We start from the raw sequence: 14,871 nt of genomic DNA on the forward strand, positions 1-14,871 counted from the left end.
GCACACGCACACGCACACGCGCACACACACGGGCACACGAGGCTCGACGCACGTTTATAAAACTTCGGCGCGACTCGACTCACAAGAGAGACTCCACTCGGCGACGACGACGACGACGACGCGGCGATCCCACTACACCACATTTATAGGCACGTTGCGTCACGCGCCTCCGTGTATATATATATATATGTATATATATACGGAGGTGCGTGGACGATACGTGCGTAGAAAATTTTGTTGAAAAGGAAATTACGCCAATTGGACGCGCACACGGGGAGGATATCGAAAAACGCTGATACGCATGAGAAAACTGAAAACTCGAAATGCGAAAAGCGGAGTAAAGAAAAAATTGAGAAAATTCGAAAAGCGCGCCGCACGGACTACACAGCTAACCGCGAGCGCGTGTATACAATCAGGATTTAAGAACCACGTGTTGCTCGCGATACCTGTGGGTATCGTTGAAACGATATAGGTAATCTTTACACCGGGAGTGTCCTATTTCCCATCATCTATAGGTGGGCGGGAGGGGGGAGGGGGAAAGGGGGACGACAATCTCTACGTTATTATAACCCACATCTCTAAGAATTCTGCGGCATGCTTAAGTTGCCTGCATGCTGCAGCAGCAGCAAGCAGCAGCTCATGAAACGAGAAACTGCACACGTTGCAACGTTTTTTTCCACTTTTTTTTTTCTTTTTCTTCTCTTTCTTTTTTCTCCTTTTTTCTATCGAGTTTATATACACGTCCGTATACCACCTATGTACGATACATACAAGGTGTGGAAACGCGAAGTTCAGGGCCACTACAACGTTATGTATCTCCTTACGTATGTACGTACGTGAAGTATATGTATATACGAGCTTAAGGTCATCCGAATCCTTGCGTGCTGCACGCGTGTCTTATACACATACATATATATATATCTGTATGTACGTATCAAGATATATTTGCGTATGTATATGAAATGAAATTAATATACGTAAAAATAATTTACATCATAATTCGTTATGTATATCAAATGCACGTATACGAAAATACGATAGCGATATGTATGACACGTATACGTTTTGTACATATATGTACACGTATGTACACGTATGTACATATATACGAATTCGTTAACACACGTGTGTGAAGTTATTAATTATATACACTCGTACGGAATATACGTACAGGTACATAAGTGTCTAAATTTACTTTGAATTTTCAATCCGTCGCTATAATTAGTATAAAGATACATACATAGATAAGTGTGTGCATGAATCGCACCTACGTGTGTGCATGTATATATCTATGTATATATATGTGTATGTTTATTATATACAATATTCTAATATTCGGCCTTCGTTTTCTAGCCGCTGAGCGCGTCTCGTAGGTTTAGACGTGCGCAACCAGGTAGCTAAGGTATATAGAATATCAACCATATGTACACGTATGTGCACATATGTATAATATATATACATACATATGTATCTACATACCTCCCATAAGACTATCAAACGGTGCGGCGTGATATACCGTACATATACAGTGCACATTATACGCTCGTAAGAATTTATTCCCCTTTTTTTTGCCTACGTTTGTAACAATCTTATTATGAAAAATTTTATTCCTACAACGGAATGGAATTATCCCAAAGCGGCCGGAATTTTACATTCGCATAAACGCGCTGCAGCATACCGTTTTAAATTTATTTCGATTTATTTATTTTAATTTTTTTAATTTTTATTTTTATTTACTTATTTTTTTTTTGATTCGCGTAAACGTGTGGTACCGCCTACACGTAGCACCGCACACACACACATATATATATATCGTGATGCGTGTGGTTCCCCGTCTCTCGTCCGCCGCGATCACGCGCGTATGCGCTAAGAGTACAAAGTGCATCGGTGCATCTGTCGTACAGAGCGCGAAATTTACATATCGTCGACGTGCTGGCCGATGGGTAAAGAAAAAGCAAAAGCAAAAGCAAAAGCAAAAGCAAAAAAATAAAAAATAAAAGCCACTTTATGTGAGCGAAATTTCTGAAACTCGACTATTTTCGTTGGAAAAAAACCTATTCAAGATTGCTACGGCGAATGAGAAAATCGCAGCGAGTTTTGAATAAAAATTGTCGAATTTTTTTGGACGCAGTACACAATAAACTCGTGTTGGGTCGGTGAATGCTACATAAGTGCGCAATATAGAATACTATATATATATATATATATATATACACGTTGTGGATATAAAATTATGTACATATAATATACATATTATCTCGTTAAACGTCAGCGAGATGAATAAATTATTATTATAATTAATAAAAGTGCTCGTGTACGAGCGCAGCTTGTTAAGGTGAGTTAAAGGTGCAGCCGAGTATGAGACGTGTATAGCCGAGGCGAGCGGAGCGAAACGAAATGAATGAAATCTGGAGTAGGTACGTATACACGAGTACATCATATACGAGCAATCGTAAAATAGAAATAAAAAATAGAAGAAGAAGAAGAAAGTTTTACATAATTTCCACACGTAAGCCCAAAATCCCGATAAGAAAAAAAAACGGTCGCCTCGTTACGCTCTGCGTGCGATCTTCGCAAATTTCCTAAATTTTTTTTCTGTTCACCAAACCGCAATCCCACAGTTCAATCGCCGCGTACGCGCAAGCGAATCGAAAAATGCGATTCGATCACAGGCTGCGTATTCGCGAATCCTACGCACCGCAGGAATCGCGGAACGCGTATCGCAAGAAGCAGCAGCAGCACGCATACCTGTAACGTCGCGTCGCCGTGCGATACACGCGATTACGCAATTCGCATTCGCTCGTAATATATGCCGCAACGTTATTACTGCATCGCGCGCTTCGTAACACACCTGCCCGCACCTATACGTATACACCGATCGACGTTGAAATAAAAGTCGAAGTGAAAAATTTGAAAATAAAAATACAATTATTTTCTTGATACGATTTTTTCTCCGCCGTGCTCACAAAATATCGTTTACAAATGGAAGTTTATTACGATATATATACAGTACTTGTAACGAATCTGTTGGAAAGTGCAGCGTGTATAATACGCAACAACGCGTCATCGACGTGCGCTTCGAAATACACGTAAAGTTGAACGTGTGCGTGTGTGCGCGGTGAATTCTTTACACGAGGAGGAGGAGGAGACATGGAAGCGTACAGTACAACGATATACATGTATATCGGTAATTACTAGACGACGTCGAGCGCGTGCAGTAGACGCCTCGAGCCAAGGACAAGTTATAACTTTGACCAAGTCCTCCTCCTCCTCCTCCTTCTCTTCCTCCTCCTCCTCCTCCTTCTCTTCCTCCTCCTCCTCCGCGTTCACCACCTATAGTTAGTATCTCTTGGAGTAAAATTCATCGCTTCCTTATTTTCCTCTGAATACACGTGTGCGTGTGGAGCGTACGTGGTCTCTCTTCTGTCAGGTATACAGCGAAGTAGCGCGTGCCGGGACGATTTTCGTAAAGTCACGAAACGTGAGAAAAATCGCTTCTGTACCGGCAGGATTCTAGTTTCGCGCGCCATTTCGGGCACCACGCACTTTTTCGGTCGAAAGGGGGTCGGAGGGCACGATTAAAGAAAAAGGGCGGGAGAGAAAAGTTTCTTGTTTTTTCTTTTTTTTTTTTCAATATATATTTATGAACATTGCAGTTCGGTTTAGGAGCGCCTCAATTTTGAGACCGGATAGGACACCCCGTATGAGCAGGTGTAATTAACGGCGCTCGTCTACCTAAAAATTTTACGAGCTTTCCAAATGTGTTTCCCAGAAATGGCGTATACGTACATATTCGGGTCAATTAAGTAATAGGTGTGTATTAAATTCGTACCGATCACTTTTCCCCATTTTAATGGGACATCGTATAGAAACATACCTATAAGGGCTAATTAAGAATTTCGCTAAATAACGTCATGATTTTACTCATAGGGAACTAATTATCGTTGTAATCGCGGTATACATGGGATAATTCAATATTTAGGTATAACGTGAGACCGCGTCGCAATTTTCTTCGATTTTTCCTTTTTTTTTTTTTTCTTATTTCTTATTTCCCAACGCCTCATGACCGCCAATAATATGGGTCAAAGTTCCTCCCATCGTTTCATTGGATTGACCTGTACGTTTAGCATATAATACTTAACTCTTGATTAATTAAATCAGCGAACAATTGCGAATCGGCGTCGTGAAAAATAAAAAAAAAAAAGGTATAGGAATAGGAAAACAAAATTTGCAAAAACTTGAGCATTGTATACTTATAGACGTACAACTTGCATCTGACAAATTCAAAGCGTTATGATCGTTTTTTGCTTCAGTCTTTGAATTTTTTTTGCGATTTTCCAAAAATCAAAAATCGCCAAAAACGTTCGGTTAACCCGTTCTCCAGGTTCAACCTCATAAACGCGAATCCGTCGAGTAAATCGAGCTTCAAAAAAAAAAAAACATCCCATCGAGGTTTGAATTTTTTCGCACTCCGGTTGATTTCGTTCTACAGGGTTCGTCGGATGGATCGATTGGGTTGTACTAAATTTTGAAAAAAAAAAAAAAAATTCCTCAAAACATGGGAACGAAAGAAATTTTGAACAATGCGCGACCGATAACGAAACGAAAGGCGTTACTACGGAGTAACACGCCGGACACTAAAAAAAATTGCGCGCGGATAAGTATATCGAGTACACAGCGTACGTCCGACGCTGGTGTAATACGTAATATAATAACACATAGTGTGTAGAGGAATCAAATAAATGTACACTCGACGCGACGAGCCCCCTCGGAGATCCTTCTCCGATTGGTCGAACGGCTAAAACTACGCAGTTGACGGAGTGGACATCGCCGCGATTCGCGCAACTTCGCTTACAACATTTTTATTGCTCCACGTACACGTGTACACGTACACGTACTCAACGACGACTACGAGCATGTACAAATATGTACATGTACACGACGTGTGACGCGACGGAAAATAAAGTATGCGACTATGGAGTCGGTGTGAGAGAATGAAAAAAAAGTTTGTTATACGCAAAAGAAAAAGAGAAAGAAAAAAAAAAACTAGCGGTTTATCTACGTTACTTTTTTTCTTTTCTTTTTTTTTTCTTTTTCGAAACTGCAAGTGGCCGTGTCAACGTTGATTCCATGTTATCGATTTTTTTTTTTGTTTTTTTTTCACGTCGATCGAATCGACAAAAGTTTTCAACAATTTTACAACGGCACATAACGCAATTACGTTTATTAAATTTTCTTGTATACCTGCGCCTGTACCGTATACACCACATGTGCTTGCAAAACTTGAAGTTGATGGAGCCGATAAGAAGAATATCATAATTATTCTTATTACTACAATATTATTATTATCGTTGTATCATTATTATCTCCGTCGTGATCATGATTACGATGATGAAGCCGATTGGAAAAGATAAGGCGATAAAACTACGCCGTTACTATGATATATCGTAGATATTATATGTATAGCCGAACACCTCCTCCTCGACGTCGTAAACTCTCGTAAATAAGCACAAAATTTATATGCAAACGCGACACATAAAAATCGACGGACTATGACGATATTTCTTACCTTAACGAAAAAAAAAAAAGGAGAAAAAAAATAATGGCAAAAAAAAAAAACTGAGCGAGTGCATAAATTTATTTGATTTAATTTCATTCACGTTCCGCCTCGCGTATCTATATATTTTTTTTTTTTCATTGCTTGAATTTTTTTCGCAGCGTACAGTATCGTATGCACATTTATAATAATTGTAGATAGGTCGCGGTTAAATTTCGTACGCAGGAATTCAGCGATTATTCTTTCTCTTTTTCGCATCATTTTTTTTTTTTTTTTTCAATCTCTCTCACTCCGTCTCGTTGTTCCTCGACTCGGTTTTTTTACAACACCACCCCTCGCGTCATCTCGCGCATACACACCTATGTATATGTATGTACGGTGTATATCAGAAGCGATCGAGTTTCCCTCGGGTTATACAGGTACGTGTATACATATGTATATTTCGCGTGTTTCGAATTCCTTCGGGGATTTCAACGCGCGCGACGCACACGCGAGAAACACTAGCGAGAAACCAAAGGGGGAGGGAAAAGAACTAATTGAAAAAATAATCCGAATTATTCAGCCGACGAAACTCGGCGTATACAGAGAAGAAAATTAAACGCCGTGTACGGAGATCAGTGGCCGACGACGGAAAATGGGAAGAGAAAAAAAAAAAAAAAAGGAGAGTAGGTAAATTTTTCATCGGGAAAGATTTACGTAAGTGGCGTTTACGGTTGAGATAGATATACACGCACGTGTGATGTAGGTATCTCTACCTGCGGTGCATTCAGCGGAATCAGCATCGGTACGTGTCTATATATATATATAAGTAAATTATCGTAATAGGTCGTCGCGAATCTCATTGGGTTTGTTTAACCCAGATCACGTGTTTACTCGTTATTACGTTCAGAGCGGTTACATATTACCTGTACAGACTCTTGGATTTCAGCGTCGCTACCTAATGTGATTTTCATTTGCACGGTGTATGCGATATCCGAAAGTTGTTTTTCTTTTTTCCTCCCCCCCCCCCCCCCCTGCTGCGGATACGTGAGTTTCGAAAATTTGGCCGTTACAACCGTCGAACGATTTAGGAAAATAAAACCTGCGAGGATTTTAGCCGAGGCAAAAAAGCGCAGGATCGACGAGAGAAACGAAAAAAAATGGAAGAAATGGAAGAAATGGAAGAAATAATAAAAAATTACAAGAATAGAGTAGAGGGCGGTAAAAGACGTTGAAAAGTACAAGTTGAACCGAAAAAACACTTTGCCATTATTTCTTCGCGTTTCGAACGTAATATACGTTTAAAAAAAACTACACGGAAACGGTGGAATATAGACTAACGCGAAAAACGAAGAAAGAGAAGGTGAGAGAAAAAAAAAAATGGACGAATAAAAAACTGAAAGAACGTTTGACAAAGATTCGATATACACACATTGTTGTATATTCGACGAAGATTAGAGGTGGAAGGAGAAAAAAAAAAAGGGAGAAGAAAAAGAAACGATTTAGGACAAAGGTAAACGTCTCCAGAGGTAAAAATATAAGACGACGAAACGTGCGAGAGTTGATTTTTTGGTCTAATCTTTTCACGCGTAGTACGATGCAAAGTCGGACTCTGAAAAAAACAAAAAAAAGGGAGACTATCGCCAGGCGTAACGAGAAAATAAAAATCCCACTCTCTCGCCTCTGCGATACAGAACACGAACACGATTTTCCGAATACATTAATTCAAAACTGATTGCCGAATTTTTCCAATCTCTCTCTCTGGATTCCACACCTTTCCGTCGAAAGGAAGAAAAGTAAAAATGAAAAATTACTACAAACTATAGAGACGAACCGTGCGTAGCGTGTAGCGTGGAACGTAATCCGGTAGTAGTAGTAGCAATAGAAGTAGTAGTAGTAGTAGTGGTAGTAGTGGCAAAGTGACAAGTGGGCAAATGGGCAAGGCCACGTGGGTCGTTCTCATCCCGTATACGATATCCCATGTATATAGGTATATACACACAGCTTTTACACAGCCCGTAGGCTCGACCTGTTGCTTCTATCGCAAAGTAACGGCGGTAGTAATGGTGGTAACGCACCAACACCGTCGCACCAACGTATAAAGAGGTCTCCGGGTCGATGTCGCGCGTGGATAGGATCCTCGCCTTGTTTCTCCGCCCCAAAAAAAACCGAGTGCACTTTTAACCTACGCGTAAACTCCGTCCGAATTTTTCCCCCGACCCTCCGTCCCCTGCTTTCTCACCTCGACCGATTGAGGACCGATTAAAAAAAAGGAAAAATAAAATGAAACTTGGGATTCATTTTCGAAACGGAGGCGATGAGACAAAAAATGGAAAAGAAAAAAAGAAAAAAAGAAGAAAACCGAGATCGCGAAAGAAGGAAAAGTGAGGACGCGGCGTGGGTATATCCACATAACATATTCGGTGTACGCATCCGCGCGAACGTCACAAAACCCCATTTACATGTACGCGAGTTATTAGGACTTATTAGACGATAGTAGGTGGTACAGTGTGACGCGTAAAATGCGATCGACGTCGGTGGTGCAGGTTCGTCCAATTGAGTGAATTGAAAGAATTGAAGTAGTGAAACCGTAACGTACACGTTGCTACGTGCGCATAATAGGCTACGTGTAGCAGCAGTAACCTATACGTATACGAGAGTGCAGCGCATACTCCTATGTAAATTATATCGTAAATAGATATATACATATATACGTGTATTTGAATATGTGTCGTGTGCGGTTCGCGACGATGCGGCGCAGCATCGTAACGGATACATCGATCCGAATAAAAGAAAGAAAAAAACAAACAAACAAACAAATAAAAAAAAGAAAAAAAAAAGTATCGTAATCTGCCCAAGGGTCAAGACTTCCGAGGTATTCGACACTCCGCTGCGCTTATACACTGTAAGGATCATGCGGCGAATTTTCGATACATTCCAGTTTTCGATATTCCGATGCAAAAATTGCACGCGCCGTGTAGTCGAATCGGAAGAACGACGATAAGGGGAGAGAGAAGAATGAGATGAGACGGTGATGGGAAAAAAAGAAAAAAAAAAAAAAACAGAAAAACGGAAGAAAAAAAAATAAAGGCGGGAGTCGAGATACCGAGAGATGTATATCCGCACGCTGCCCGGAATTCCCTTTCGCACACATGTGCGAGGGCGAAGCGCGGGGCGCAAAGAAGAACAAGAAGAATAAGAAGAAGAAGAAGAAGAGGAAGAAAAAGAAGAAGCAGCGGCAGAAGACGGGAGAAACAGTAAAAAAAAAAGAAAAAGAAAAAGAAAAAAAAAATACCGAGAAGATGAAGTAAGGAGAGATGAAGTGGAAGGGATAAGGGGGGGGATAAATGGCACGCGAGGTCATTGCCTCGCGAGTATAATATTGCCTCGAATCGGATCGTCGGATCGGGCCGGATCGCAGCGTCCTCCTCCTCCTTCTCCTCCTCCTCCTTCTCCTCCTCCTCCTCCTCTTTACGCTGGACACTCCGAGCAGCGAACGAACCGACGAACGAACTACATATCTGGGAGGAAGAGAATAGGTACGACACATTTTTAAACGCGACGCCAAACGACGTTTCGAAGCGACGACCGTTTTGTCGCGACCTCTCCTACGATTACCTGGGGACCCCCCGGTACGACGTCGTCACACCGCGCATCCGGATCCGGATCCGATCGGCGATTACAGGCGACGAAAAAAAAAAAAAAAAAAAAATTTACCTAATATCGTGACATAATTTTTCACACCTCAAGGATATTCGAACGTGTGTGACATCTGTACCGTTTGGAAAAAATTAGCGATTTTGGAAAAGAAATATAACGAAATTGAGAAATAGAGAAAAATCGCCGTTCTTTAATAACGACGATAAATCGATAGCGATTTTAAGGGGGTTCGCCGCATAAAACGCAACTCCGAACGCGACTGCTGCCGAGAGTCAGAGATGCCGGCCCCTCCCCCCTCCCTTACATTCGATATACCGTACACGCGGCAGCGACGGCGGTGGCGGTGCAGCAGCAGCAGCATCAGCAGCAGCATCAGCAGCAGCCATACAGCATCGGCAACAAAAGCAACAAGTCGCCGAGAGCGTGGTTACTTCGTTACTTCGTCTTGAGCTAATTCTTTACTTGTCTCTCTTGACCCTTTTAAACCTCCATATTCGAACCACCGACTGTTAAAAACGGCATCGACGACGACGCAACGTCACACACGTCACACCGTACACACACACAACACGCTCGAACTTGACGATCAATTTTTCTCTTCTAATTACGCGGCTATTAAATTTTACTTCATTTTTTTCATCCGAGATCGAATCTGTGTACGAAATATAAAGCAAGCTACGAACACGAAGGACGGTGTGTGTAACGCGCGTTGAAACAGCCACGCTTTTTTTTCTCCTTTTTCCCGCCCAAATCGACGAACGATTTTTATTCATCGGCACCGACCGACGATAAGACATTCGCACAGGTTGTACCCGAGGCGAAAAATTGCGACGTGTGTACGTGGCGGCGTCAGAATGTGTCAGTTTTCGAAAATCTATCTCTCTCTCTCGCTCTCTCTCTCACGAGCTATGCGTGCAACTCGACAAAGTTGAAAGTTCCAAATTGCTCAGGGCGAGAAATTGTTGCGGGAGAAAGGTGTGCACGCCTATCGCTCGTATATATATATATGTGCGTGTACGATACGTACGTACGTACAAACGCGTCGTTCGCATATAGTGCGTCGTGTGTCGTCTTGTGCCCAGACCCGATTGCCCACCCGTTCAGGACCGGTCCCCGCGGCCTTCCCCCACCACCTCTCGTATTATATATCTTTCTTTTTTCTTCTTCATCTCTTTCCAATATATTTTTTTTTTCTTCACATTTTATTTTTACTTATATACTTACAGGTGTTCAAAAGTATATATATATATATACATATATAATATACGTGCACAACGTACAACTCCGAACACATACCCGGCACACCTCCCTCTCTCACTCTCTCTCTCTCTCTCTCTCTCTCTCTCTCTCTCAAAGAAGAAGAAGATAAAATGAAAAAATGGAAAAAGAAGCGCGATGGAAAAATTATTACGTTTATTTGTATGTATTTGAATACGTTTTTTTTATTTTCCTCGCTCGCGCACATTTCTACCAAATTTCACACACACACGCTGTCCGTGTACGACACGAACGTTAACGCGTGTAATTTTCGTGTGTCCCGCGCATCACCTGTGCGTATATCGCGGGTAACGCTGGTGTGCGTAAACACCGTGTATAATGTACCGAGCCTACACCGTGGTCCGCCTTATACTCCTATAGTGGTATAACCCGATGGCTGTTTAAGAGAGACTTTCGTAATTTGTGGCCAAGAAATCGCGGCCTTGCTGGAGGCAAGGTGGATATATCGCGCCTCTCTATACATCCAAGTAAATAACGGAGGTATGTAAATGTATACGAAGAGGTATGTAAACGTTTTACATATATATAAATATATATATATATGTACGGTGTACAGCAGTCTTCGAGCCCCGCCAAAGAAGAATCAGGAACGCAAGCGAACCCTACCGTACACGTACACGTACGTACGTACGTACACCGCGTGCGGTATGCGAAGAGAATAAATTCGTCCAACTTTACAAAGGCTACGAAATTCCGCGCTGCGCGATGTGTTTGGGTAATTTTTACCGCCAAAATACCGGACAAACTAGAAATTTGAAAAACGCTACGCTAGTTTCTCGCCATCGGCGTGACGTACGTAAAAAAGGAGTGAGGAAAAAAATAAAAAATAAAAAAAACAGCTCCCACACACCGAACGGGGTGTAATAAATAAATAAATAATTTACACCTATACGGTGAAATACATATGTGGAATATATATATATATATAGGCGCGTTGGGTTTGGATACATAATACACAGCTTTGCAATTCAAACGAAGTTTTCGGGCCCTATTGCTCTACGGCACCGAGTATTCTGGCGCGCTGTTGACTACCAGGTATTTATGTTTTTTTCACGCGGAACACACGCGGCGATTGATTCCGATTGGTTTTCGTTGCGTGTTACCCCCCCGCGGAGAGCAAATTATATCATTTTTTTCCAAAATTTGAAAACGCGGAAATCGCACCGGTAGCTGCAGCGATTTTTATTTTTTGTCATCGGTCGTTCGTCCGATTTTTTTCATTCTTCATTTTTTATTCGCGCACGGAAAAAGTACGTGGGTATGTTACAGGTTGGTTAGTTCGCGAGAGGCGAACGAGAGACGGACGTGGCAACGTCGCGCGCGATACTTGGGCGTTCTAAAATAAGGCGGAAGGTTCGGTAAAACTCGCTAAGGAACGAGGTGACCGTGTGTGTCCCGCGTGGTCAAAAAGCGAAGAAGAAGAAGAAGAAGAAGAAGAAGGGGAGGAGGAGGAGGAAGAAGAAGAAGAGGGCAGCGGCAGCGGCTCAACGGAGATCGGGAGAGCTTGCGGTATATTTTCGAACGATCTCCGAAATCGCGATATCGTTCGTACGCCGGGTGTCGTCCACCTCGAGGCTCGATTTCTCGCTACCGGTCGGGACCTAAGACAACAAACGCGAGGCGACGAAGAATAAAAAAAATAATAATAAAATAAAGAGGAACGCGAGGCGGCAAAGAAGAAGAAGAAGAAGACGAAGAAGAAGAAGAAGAAGAAGGAAAGGAAGGAACGCGTAGTAACGGCCGTAGTAGCACGTGGCGTAACTATTTGATGGGCGGAGTTCCGTAAGGTCGCCGTTTTAAGAGTCGAGAGGGCTAGGCCACGAGGCAGGCACTCCAATGCCTCCCGAGACCTCCTCCTCTCATCCCTCTAACCTCCCTGTTACCGTCTCTTTCCTTTCGAAACCCCGTCTCTCACTCTCGCTCTCGCCAAACCTCGTAGGGGGTTGCCTTCGGAGTACCGCCCCCTTCTCTCTCTCTCTCACTCTCTCTCACTCTATTTTTCCATACATCCCGTCATGCTCTTCTTTTTTTACTACCTCAACACGTATCTGCCCATATTTTCCCCTCCACCGATTTTTACCAACCCCCGAGCTGGCGTGGTACGAAAAGAAAAAGAAGAAAAAAAAAAAAACAAAGTCAGGAGAGAAGAAAAGCTCACCTTCCATCCGGCGCTGCTGTTACTGTCCCCCTTGTCCTTGAAGTAAGGAACGTTCTGTACCATCCATTCGTAAATCTGTGATAAGGTGAGTCGTTTTTCGGCGGCACTAGTGATCGCTTGGGTGATTAGATCGGCGTAGCTCAGATTCCCCCAGGCGTTTCTTCGTGACGAATTTTTCTTGACCGGCATCAAACCGCCCTGACCGAGCGGCCCTTGCTGGGGGGGCGTACCGCCTTCGACACCCTCTTTACCTCCGCCGACGCCACCCCCGACGTTACCGCCGGCTACACCCCCGACCGGACCGTCCACGTATCCCTCGGGACGCGGCAGAGGCCAAGTGTTCGATCTCGCCCTGGTTTGCGGTTCGAAACCACCCTCGAGATCGAAGGGGACTCCGGGACCGGAATCCATCATATTTGTTACGTCCGTGTAATCCACTTTGACAGACTTTTAATCGTACTGATTATTTTTGAAAATTCTCTCCCTTCCTTTCTCTTTGCTTCACGATTCCGGAGGGTTCTTCTTTTTAATCGACACTTTTTATTTTATCTTCGTTAGAATTATTTTTTATTTTTTTCTTCCAAAAATCGAATACTCGTCGATAAAAGATGTCCCTTTTAGTCCTTCACAATTTCATCCAACTCGCTACGATTTTTGATATATTTTGTTTTATTATAATCGGCGAAACGATTGTTTTTATATAAATATATGTGGGTGTATTTCGTAATTATTAAACAGTGAAAAAAACGATTAATTAGCGACTTGTACTTTCATTATGCTGCTAAGATATCTATAGTCATTGTACGTAATAATTATGTCAGCTTCGTTGTAACGACACAAAATATTCAAACAGTTCAAACTACGATTCAATTTTCAGAATTATTTAATCGATCGATTAATTTATTTTCCTTTCCTCCGATTATTCCCGATCGCTGTAATCGAGTGAAAAGTAATTTCTGTTATTTTTATTCACAAGATCTCGTTGCACGTTTACACCCTATTTCGAAGCCCTCGACAACCGGTACGCGGTGAAGTGGAAATAAAAAAAACAAAAAAAAAAAAAAGGATAAAAAAAAAACAAAAACGCCGCGAATTTTTCCGGGCAGATTCGATCGGATGTTACCAATAATACGAGCTTCGGGTTACCGCTGTGGCCCGTTGCTGCTGCCGCTGGTTTTGTGTGCTACCAACGCTACCGAACACGTGGCAAAGTGTTTACAGCGGTGTTGCCGTCACCTCTTTCTCGCGCGCACTTTGCCGCGCGGGTCACGTGGTGGCCGTGACTGGCTTTAACTCCGAGTGGCTACGAACGCGGGTTTATATGGAAGTTGGCCAAAGTATTAAAGATCTTTTTCAGTATATTATGTACACACAACTTTTGCGACAGATGATTACACACAGCTACTGTTTCTGTTGCTGCTGGTGCTGCTCCTGCTGTTGCTGCTGCTGCTACCGCATTTTATTTACAATCAAACGCGTTAACTCATTTAATTTATACACGAAAAATTAATAACTTCAATATACATATATATTTATAATCTAATTCCGCGCAGTAGAAATACATATCTAAGTAATACATGTATATATATATACATATCAATAATTATGTATATGTTACTTAACGCACGATCGCAGTTTCTCTCTTATCAGTGTTGTTGTATTTGTTGTTTATTTTTTTATTTTATTTTTTTTTTTCATCATTATTATTAATATCATCATCGTTTTATACTCTTCTCGCGATTTATTTACCGATATCTACTATCACCACCACCGCCGCTACTACTACTACTTCAATTTACATCGTCTACATATTTTCAGTTATTTCCGCTTCATTAATTTATTTAATTAATTTTTCCTGCCCTCGACCATTAATTTTCATGCGAATACGAAAAAAAAAAAACTCCCTCACATCCCTCATCTCCTTTTTTTTTTTCTAACTAAAAGCAAATCGTCCAAAAAAAAAAAATAAAAAAAAAAGCCTACAGATAGTGAGAGAATAAATGTTGAAATAGAAGATACCGGCAGCCATCGAGCCATAGAGAATAATGAGAAAAAAAGTAGTCAATTATGTAATAAATTTACGCGTTCTAATTGTGTTAATACGTATGTATAGCGTATATAGCTCGATAAATTCATATTTTCTTTATTCATCATTATTATCATTACGATTGTGATTATTAGTGTTTGTTTTGATCGTCGCGATATACGTAGTAAAAATTGTAGGACAAAAGTTTTCTCA

At 41.7% G+C, this 14,871-nt stretch overlaps 1 protein-coding gene across 1 annotated transcript in view; it reads right to left on the reverse strand.

Moving 5' to 3' along the window:
* LOC105693233 (forkhead box protein O) overlaps nucleotides 1-14,871 on the reverse strand; it is a 97,476-nt gene that overhangs the window by 80,870 nt on the left and 1,735 nt on the right. Inside the window, exon 2 of the mRNA XM_048658954.1 lies at nucleotides 12,633-13,564. Within this exon, the coding sequence (XP_048514911.1) occupies nucleotides 12,633-13,046 (414 nt within the window). The 5' untranslated portion in view covers nucleotides 13,047-13,564. The remainder of the gene's footprint in view (nucleotides 1-12,632; nucleotides 13,565-14,871) is intronic.

This window comes from Athalia rosae, chromosome 7 (genome assembly GCF_917208135.1).
Source record: "Athalia rosae chromosome 7, iyAthRosa1.1, whole genome shotgun sequence".
Classification (NCBI taxonomy): domain Eukaryota; kingdom Metazoa; phylum Arthropoda; class Insecta; order Hymenoptera; family Athaliidae; genus Athalia; species Athalia rosae.